This window comes from Nomascus leucogenys, unplaced genomic scaffold (assembly GCF_006542625.1).
Source record: "Nomascus leucogenys isolate Asia unplaced genomic scaffold, Asia_NLE_v1 001128F_53017_qpd_obj, whole genome shotgun sequence".
Taxonomy (NCBI): Eukaryota; Metazoa; Chordata; class Mammalia; order Primates; family Hylobatidae; genus Nomascus; species Nomascus leucogenys.
The window spans coordinates 22,840-31,783 of NW_022096452.1; the positions used below are offsets into that span (position 1 = coordinate 22,840).

At 44.9% G+C, this 8,944-nt stretch overlaps 1 protein-coding gene and 1 pseudogene across 1 annotated transcript; one reads left to right on the forward strand and one right to left on the reverse strand.

The window, feature by feature from the left end:
* The first annotated feature begins 658 nt into the window (after positions 1-658).
* On the forward strand, positions 659-5,557 carry LOC100596299 (coiled-coil-helix-coiled-coil-helix domain-containing protein 2). Its single transcript, XM_003281697.4, is given in 5 exon segments — positions 659-801; positions 2,678-2,739; positions 2,742-2,926; positions 4,144-4,288; positions 5,272-5,557. Coding segments are annotated over 5 exon segments (453 nt in total). The 5' UTR covers positions 659-751; the 3' UTR covers positions 5,283-5,557.
* An 810-nt stretch (positions 5,558-6,367) lies between these two features.
* On the reverse strand, positions 6,368-6,461 carry LOC115833931 (annotated as a pseudogene).
* Positions 6,462-8,944: the final 2,483 nt, after the last annotated feature.

Genomic DNA, 8,944 nt, shown 5'->3' on the forward strand with positions numbered 1-8,944 from the left:
ATCTCCAGAACCTAGCTAGACACCCAGTAAATTTTTGTTGAATTTACCAGTGTATGGTTACTATCCCAATTCTGGACACAAATTCTATAATACATATGAAAAGGAGCTGAAAATATATAGTAATACATAAATGTAAAACATTATTGCTGCCTGAATTTAACTTTTGCTGACTGGATCCACAGACAAGAAAGAGAAATACCAAATACAACTAACTCAACTCTTTATTTTTGACGAAACCGATGTCTTTCATTCAGTTCATACTACGCGTCCACATTGTGCCTCCAAAAATATTTGCCCTTATAACTGAATGCTCAGAAAGGCTAAGCAATCTGCCCAAGATCCCCTGGCAATCCAGCCAGAGATGTGAGTCACTCTTAAGGTTGGATTTAATACAAATGTTTGAAGGACGCAGCGACGGTCCAGCTGCCCTAGGGAAGCAAAATGCTAAGTGCTCTCATGCGGGGACCGGAGGACAAGGTTCGCGGACCAACCACAGGAACTTCCGGGTTTTAAAGCTCCTGGCGCCAAGTTCAGGGCGTTGGCCGCGAAGGACGAGGCGTCGCCGTGACGTCCTGCTCTTCCAATGACCTTCAGGCCTGCGGAGACGCCGGAGAACGGAAGTTCTCTGCCTGTGTGCTGGTTGGTTGCGCGTTGAGGCCAGCCCCGCCTCCCACCTTCCGGTCTTCTCAGAAGTCGCTTGGCTCTTCGCTGGTTGTCACCCGTCTGGAGGCCTAGCCGTCGCGTACCTAGGATGCCGCGTGGAAGCCGAAGCCGCACCTCCCGCATGGCCCCTCCGGCCAGGTGAGACCATCGCAGGGTTTGAGACCAAAGCGCGGCCGTCCGGACCTTACTGGCGCAATGACGCAGAGGGAGGCCGCGGGCGGGGGCGAACCGAGGTCGGCTGCGGCGTGGGCTCGCCTCAGCCAGGCGGGGGTAGATTGAATGTAAAGCGTATGTTAGGGGAGTGTGGGGAGAGAATTCACTTACGGAAAAAGTTTCCTATCCAAACAACGGGAAAGGCATAACGTTATGGCCGGGTGGTAGGAAGGCATAAATTTTGACCTAGCCTGATGTCGGGGAAAAGAGCACCCAAGGAAATAATCCGGAAATGGTCAGAGGGAGCGTGATACATATGAAGATTTTTAAATACTTGTAGGACATAATTAGTCTTTTGTTATTTGAGAAGGGGTTTCGAAATTGTTGAAAGCATCTGAACGTTGAACAGATGAGGAATAGATGAAGTTGCTTTTGGTGTAATAGTTCAGACGAGTCACTTTGGCCAGTCTTGTTTTGTAATGTGTAAAATGAAGGAATTAGACTAGACTATTTCCCCAGTTGACCATCTTTAGGTCTTAATTAGAATGTTTATTTATTTATATTTTGAGTCAGAGTCTAACTCAGGCTGTAGTGCAGTGACGTAATCATGGCTAACTGCAGCCTTGACTTCCTGGGCTCAAGCTATTCTCTCACCTCAGCCTCCAGAGTAGCTGGGACTACAGGCATGCGCCACCTGTGCACCACACCTGGCGACTTTATTCTATTTTATATTTTAGTTGAGACAGGGTCTCATTATGTGACCCTGGCTGGTCTCAAAGTCCTGGCCTCAAATAATCCTTTTGCCTCCACTTCCCTAATCACTGGGATTACAGGCAAGAGCCACCACTCCGCAGCCTATGTTGATTATTTGATCCCTCAATAAAATGTAAACTCCATGAATGCAGAGATTTTTGTCTCTTGTTCACAGTTACATTACCAGCGCCTTGTAGTTACCTAATACTTGAATGAATGAATCCTGTAAGAATCTAACTTTTAGTAGTCTATATTTCTTATGACATGTTGGATATGTCTTTAAAGATACTGTGGGCTATGCGAATACATGGAAATGGTTGCAAAGAAGCAGAAAAAATTAGTATGTCCTAGGCTATTACTATTATAAGAAAAGATTAAAGTGGCTGGGCGTGGTGGCTCACACCTGTAATCCCAACACTTTGGGAGGCCGAGGCAGGTGGATCACTTGAGGTCAGGAGTTCGAGACCAGCCTGGCCAACATGGTGAAACTCCATCTCTACTAGAAATAAAAAAATTAGCCAGATGTGGTGGTGCGCGCCTGTAATCCCAGCTACTTGGGAATCGAAGGCAGGAGAATCGCTTGAACCCAGGAGGCAGAGGTTGCAGTGAGATAGGATCGTGACACTGCACTCCAGCCTGGGTGTCAGAGTGAGGCCCTGTCTCAAAAAAAAAAAAAAAAATTAGGCCACGCGCGGTGGCTCACGCCTGTAATCCCAGCACTTTGGGAGCCCGAGGCGGGTGGATCACCTGAGGTCAGGAGCTTGAGACCAGCCATGGTCACCATAGTGAAACCTCGTCTCTACTAAAAATACAAAAAATTAGCCGGACGTGGGGGCAGGTGCCTGTAATCCCAGCTGCTCGGAAGGTGGAGGCAAGAGAATCTCTTGAGTCTGGGAGGCGGAGGTTGCAATGAGCTGAGATTGCACCAGCCTGGGCAACAAGAGCGAAGCTCCATCTCAAAAAAAAAAAATCGAAGGGTTAAAATGATGTAAATAATTTGAAATGAAAATCTTGAGGTCCATTTTAATATGTAAGTTATTTTAAGTTGACAATTTCCAAAACTGGTTGGAATTGGGAACTTGATATGTTTTTTTCTTTTCTTTCACAGCCGGGCCCCTCAGATGAGAGCTACACCCAGGCCAGCACCAGTCGCTCAGCCACCAGCAGCGGCACCCCATCTGCAGTTGGCTCTTCTGCTGCTGTGCCCCGGCAGCCTGGTCTGATGGCCCAAATGGCAACCACTGCAGCTGGCGTGGCTGTGGGCTCTGCTGTGGGGCACACATTGGGTCACGCTATTACTGGGGGCTTCAGTGGAGGAAGTAATGCTGAGCCTGCGAGACCTGACATCACTTACCAGGTGGGAATTTAGGCAGCATTTCCCTTCCATGGATGGATTTTATGAGAAAACCCAGACGTTTGTAAGTTCCTTATGTGTAGGAATTGTCTTTGATTTTAGAACCCACTGTGCTGTTAATAGACAATGGGTTTTAAAGCCACATTTGGCCATTGAGTTATTGCCTTAGGCCAGCACCAACAAGTACTGTACAAATTGTATTTCTTCCCAAGGAGTAGACTTAGACAACAGCCCACTTGACTCACTGTAAAACAACCACTTTTCCCTTTGAATATTTCATCCCAGTGACACTTCCTGCTAATCCTGTCTTGATCTTAGTTAACAAATCAAAAATCTCACATAGCTCTGTGCTCTTATACGTGATGTTTGCCATTACCCATCTTTCTGATGTGTGTGGGTTTTCTAGTCTAATGAGCATAGGTGTGTATACTCTTGTATTTCCGGTGTGCTTGAAACTGCTCCATCCATTTTTCTATAATAGTACCATTTTTCCTCCCTGAAGCTTCAGTAAACCATTTAGTCTTGATAACAAGATAACAATTCCACTTTATTTGCATCTTTATTTATGAATCTTTCTGGTCGTAATTGGAATTTTGTTAAAACTGTTGGCTTTCAGCTTTTAAATATTTTCACTTTTGGCTGGGCACAGAGGCTCATGCCTATAATCCCAGCACATTGGGAGGCTGAAGTGAGGGGATTACTTGAGCCCAGAAGTTTGAGACCAGGCTGGGCAGCATAGCGCAACCCTGTCTTTACAAAAAATATTTATTTAAATTCTTCTTTTTTGGAGGTGGAGTCTCGCTCTGTCGTCCAGGCTCTACCGCCCGGGTTCAAGCGATTCTCCTGCCTCAGCCTACTGAGTAGCTGGGATTACAGGCGCCTGCCACCACGCCCGGCTAAATTTTTGTATTTTTAGTAGGGACAGGGTTTCACCATATTGGCCAGGCTGGTCTCAAACTCCTGACCTCAAGTGATTCACCCTCCTCGGCCTCCCAAAGTGTTGGAATTACAGGCGTGAGCCACCACGTTTGTCCTAAAATATTTTTTAAGTAAATGAAGATTTAAATGTTTTCATTTTCCATGTTAATAGATGGAAACTTTAATTTGCATCTGGTGCTAGTTCCATTTTCCGTTAACCTCAAAGAGGATGGATACTCTTCATTGTCTAGGCATAGGTATGATTTTCTTTCTCAGCAATGTTGAATGTTTCGCCTTCGCAGGAGCCTCAGGGAACCCAGCCAGCACAGCAGCAGCAGCCTTGCTTCTATGAGATCAAACAGTTTCTGGAGTGTGCCCAGAACCAGGGTGACATCAAGCTCTGTGAGGGTTTCAATGAGGTGCTGAAACAGTGCCGACTTGCAAACGGTAGGTGATTTGTCCAATTTACATCTGCTTAATTCACAGTGGAATTCCTGGATCCTGTAGAGCTTAGGGGAATCTGTGTTTAATAAATTAATAAATTAGAGAAGACTGTTGAAATTTCTCTAGAATTAACTCCTAACAACTGAACCAGAGGTTTCTAGTCATTTTTATGAGTAATTTTCTGAATTTTCTTCCTTTAGAAGGTATAGGCCAGACACAGTGGCTCACGCTTGTAATCCCAGCACTTTGGGAGGCCAAGACCGGTGGATCACCTGGTGTCGGGAGTTTGAGGCCAGCCTGGCCAACATGGCAAAACCCCATCTGTACTAAAAATACAAAAAATTAGCTGGGTGTGGTGGCAGGTACCTGTACTCCCAGCTACTCAGGAGGCTGAGGCAGGAGAATTGCTTGAACCTGGGAGGCAGAGGTTGCAGTGAGCCAAGATCCCGCCACTGCACTCCAGCCTGGGCAACAGTGGGGAGACTCCGTCTCAAATTTAAAAGAAAAAAAAAAAAGAAGGTATAAATCAGTATGCCAGATCTTACTGTGATAACTGGATGTAAGTGACCTTCTAGGCTTAAGGCTGTGAATATAAGATTAGATTCTTTTTTCACCAAAATCCAGGAATAGACAAAAAGACTGATACCTGGTATCTGTACCTCATTGAGTGAAAGGAGTTAATTAAGTTCCTCAGGGGAACTCTTGAGATGTAGGGTGTCTTGTTAGTTGTAGGATGCCTTCAGTAGCTTACAAACAAAACCATAACCTTCGTGGAACCCAGCACTCTGGAAGGCCAAGGTGGGAGGATTGCTTGAGTCCAGGAGTTCGAGACCAGCCTGGGCAACATAGCAAGACCTCATCTCTATTTTTTATCAAAAAAAAAAAAAGCCTTGGCCTTTTGTCGTGGCTTTCATAATTTGGAAGGCGTCTGTTTTATTGAGTTTATGAAGCTAGCACTCTTCTAACTTAATCTTTTCTGTTTGCAGGATTGGCCTAATGAAGAAGTTCAACCTGGAGAGATGGAAAATCAGCTCTCATAACTAAGTTAATTTAGTATAAAAATAGAATTGATAGTGAGGGTATAAAGTGTAACCATCAGTTAAACCTCTCCTGTCATTCCTAGCTTCCTTGCTTCAGAATTGAAATGGAATGGGGGGTGTCCCTACTCTGTAGAATCTGGGACTGGGCAAATGTTTGTGTGGCCTCCTTAAACTAGCTGTTATGATTTTATTCTTTGTGAGTTAATTAGAATAAAGTCATTTTCTTCCAAGATATGGTTCATTTAGTCTATAGTCTCTGGTTATGAAATTAGCATCCTCCCAGATCTGACAGCTCCCTGACGGGTTATATAAGGAGTAGCTCACTTGCAAACATAACATGCTGCTCAATTCAAAGGTTGTAGGTGCTGTGGGTATGGAGTTACGTAAGCTGAGCAGTAGCAGGAAACTCTGCTTAAAATATTGTTTAAAGCTGTGCATGCTGGCACGTGCCTGTAATCCCAGCTACTTGGGAGACAGGCGGGAGAATCGCTTGAACCCGGGAGGCGGAGGTTGCAGTGAACTGAGACCATGCCACTGCACTCACTGACAGAGCAAGACTGTCTCAAGAAAAAACAAAATATATTGTTTTAATCAGTGAATAAAGGAAACAGGAATAGGTCTATTTGGGGTGGGTTCCCTATGGCTAGGTCAGCGCTGCGTGTCACTATTCCTCTACTGTTTCCAAGCAAGCTTGTGCAATCCACCTTTTGTTCTGTTTTCTTTTGCTTTAGGCATTTAGCAGCCTGGAGTCATAGTTTCTGTCCCTAGTGATAAGTGGAAAAGAGGGATGAGGAAGGGGTTTTACTGGCCTAACCATAAACTGTAACTAAACCCATGACTATATTCTCTCCCTTGGATGCCCCTGATTGAAGATAAAAAACCATTCTTAATATATGCAGTTCCCCTGAAGGTGCTTTTCCTCTGCTTAAGGTGTTGTAGTCTCCTCTTCCTAAAACACTCAGGCTAACTGCCATCCCCCACTCCGTGCTAGGGAAGAACTTTAAGAGGATGGAATTCAATTTGGAGTAGGCCACTTTTTTCATGTCAGTTGGGTAATGTGTCAATGCAACCAGTTTTGAGGGAGGCACACTTCATGAGCATGAAAACCCAATCATCACGCTTAACTACAAAAGGGTCAGCAGGTTTTTGTTTTTTTTTTTTTAAAGTGAGCAGCAGAGGTGGTTTCACTATGTTGACCAGGCTGGTACAGAACACCTGACCTCAGGTGATCTGCCAGCCTCAGCATCCCAAAGTGCTGGGATTGTAGGCATCAACCATCACACCTGGCCTCCGTAGGTTCTGTTTTCTGATTTTTTTTTCTGAGTTTCAGAGCCCTACATCACTGCGAGGTGAGTGAGATGCTGGTGATTGAGGGAATTAGCCAGTTGCTGTCTCGCCTCCTATCAGCTGTGTTCCTGGAGTGCCTAAACATTCAGTTCCTGAAAGAGGCTGTCTTTCAGAAAGGGGCCTCAGCACAGTTCACTCCTGGCCATTCCCCCGCCATATTCCCTCCTGGGTTTATAGAAGACACTTGGTCATTTTCCTGGAGGCTCGGGACGTCTTTGAGTCTGTAGTGTTAATGCTCAGATGTCCCTCGTGTCCAGGTGTAGTGGTGATTCAAGTAAATTGAATCAAAGAAAAATGATGAAATGCAAGCATGACTGGCCAGGCCTCTCCCTGGTAGGAGTCATTGCTACAAGGAGAAAGGTGTGGAATAATCCTCTAGGTGCACTGGCCTTTTGCCCTAAGGTCAGAAAGGATTTTGTGATGCATTCATTGATTGTCCAGTCGGCACTCTAATTCCCTGAGTTCGGTGTCCATGGATTCAGTCAGTCGAGGATTGAGAATATTTGAAGTCTGTGCAACAAAGTGAGATCCCTACAAAAAATAAATCAGCCAGGTGCAGTAGCATGCACTTGTAGTCCCAGCCACTAGGGAGGCCGAGGTGGGGGGATTGCAGAAGCCCAGTCCAAGGTTGCAGTGATCTATGATCACACCACTGAACTCCAGCCCAGAGTGAGACCCTGTCTCAAAATAATTTTTTGAAAAAATTCATGGTCATTTCTGTAGGAAACATGTAGACTATTTTCCTTGTCATTCCCTAAATAATAGTGTAACAACTATTTATATCCTGTTTACATTATACTAGGTATTATAAGTAATCTAGAGATGATTTAAAGTATACAGCAGGATATGCATAGGTTATATGCAAATAATGTGGCATTTTATGTAAGGGACGTGAGCATCCATGGATTTTTGTTATCCATAGGAGCCTTGGAACCAATCACCTGAAGATACCTTACAAATCAGCAAGAGTCAAATCTGTAGCTTAGAAATGTGAGGGAGAAAATAGGTTTTTAACAGTAAATTAGGCCAGGCACAGTGGCTCATGCCTGTAATCCCAGCACGTTGGGAGGCTGAGGAGGGTGGATCACCTGAGTTCAGGAGTTCGAGACCAGCCTAGCTAACATGGTGAAATCTCATCTTTACTAAAAATACAAAAATTAGCAGGGCATGGTGGTGGGTGCCTGTAATCCCAGCTACTTGGGAGGCTGAAACAGGGGAATTGCTTGAACCTGGGAAGCAGAGGTTGCAGTGAGACGAGATTGCGCCACTGCACTCCAGCCTGGGCGACAGAGCAGGACTGTCTCAAGAAAAAAAGAAAATTAGCCAGGCTTGGTGGCGCACGCCTGTAGTCTCAGCTACTCAGGCTGAGGCAAGGAGAATTGCTTGAACCCTGGATGCAGTGAGCCAGGATCGTGCTACTGCACTCCAGTCTGGGTGACAGAGTGAGACTCTTCTCTCAAAAAAAGAAAAAAAAACAAATTAGACCTGGCACAGTGGCTCACGCCTGTGATCCCAGCACTTTGGGAGGCCGAGGTGGGCAGATAACCTGAGGTCAGGAGTTCAAGACCAGCCTGGCTAACATGGTGAAACCCCATCTCTACTAAAAATAAAAATAAATTAGCAAGGTGTGGTGACGCACGCCTGTAATCCCAGCTACTCGGGACGCTGAGGCAGGAGAATTGCATGAACCCGGGAGGCAGAGGTTACAGTGAGCCAAGATTGTGCCATTGCATTCCAGCCTGGCCTACAAGAGCGAAACTCCGTCTCAAAAAAAAAGAAAAAACAATTGCTGGCCATGGTGTTGCCCACTTGTGGTCTCAGCTATTCAGGAGCCTGAGGCGAGAGGATCTCTTGAGTCCAAGAGGTCAAGGCTGTAGTGAGTCATGTTTGCACCGCTGCACTGCAGCCTGGGCAACAGAGCAAGACCCTGTATAAAAAGCAAAAAAAAACAAAAGAAAACAGTAAGTTAAAGAGTTCCAAGTATTTAAAACCTTGCAGAATTTGTGTTTCAATGTGTTGCATTTCAGTAAGTTGGAGGCTTTTATGCTTAGTACTCATTCCCTGAAGTCTTTTTCAGCTCTTTTTTATGTAAACAATTCAAGAAAAACTTTCCCCAAAGTGAAAGAAATAGATGGTCAGCATTATTATTTTTTTTTATTTTTGGGATGGAGTCTAGCATTATTATTATTATTATTATTATTATTAATATTATTATTATTATTGAGATGGAGTCTAGCTCTGTCGCCAGGCTGGAGTTCAGTGGTGCGATCTC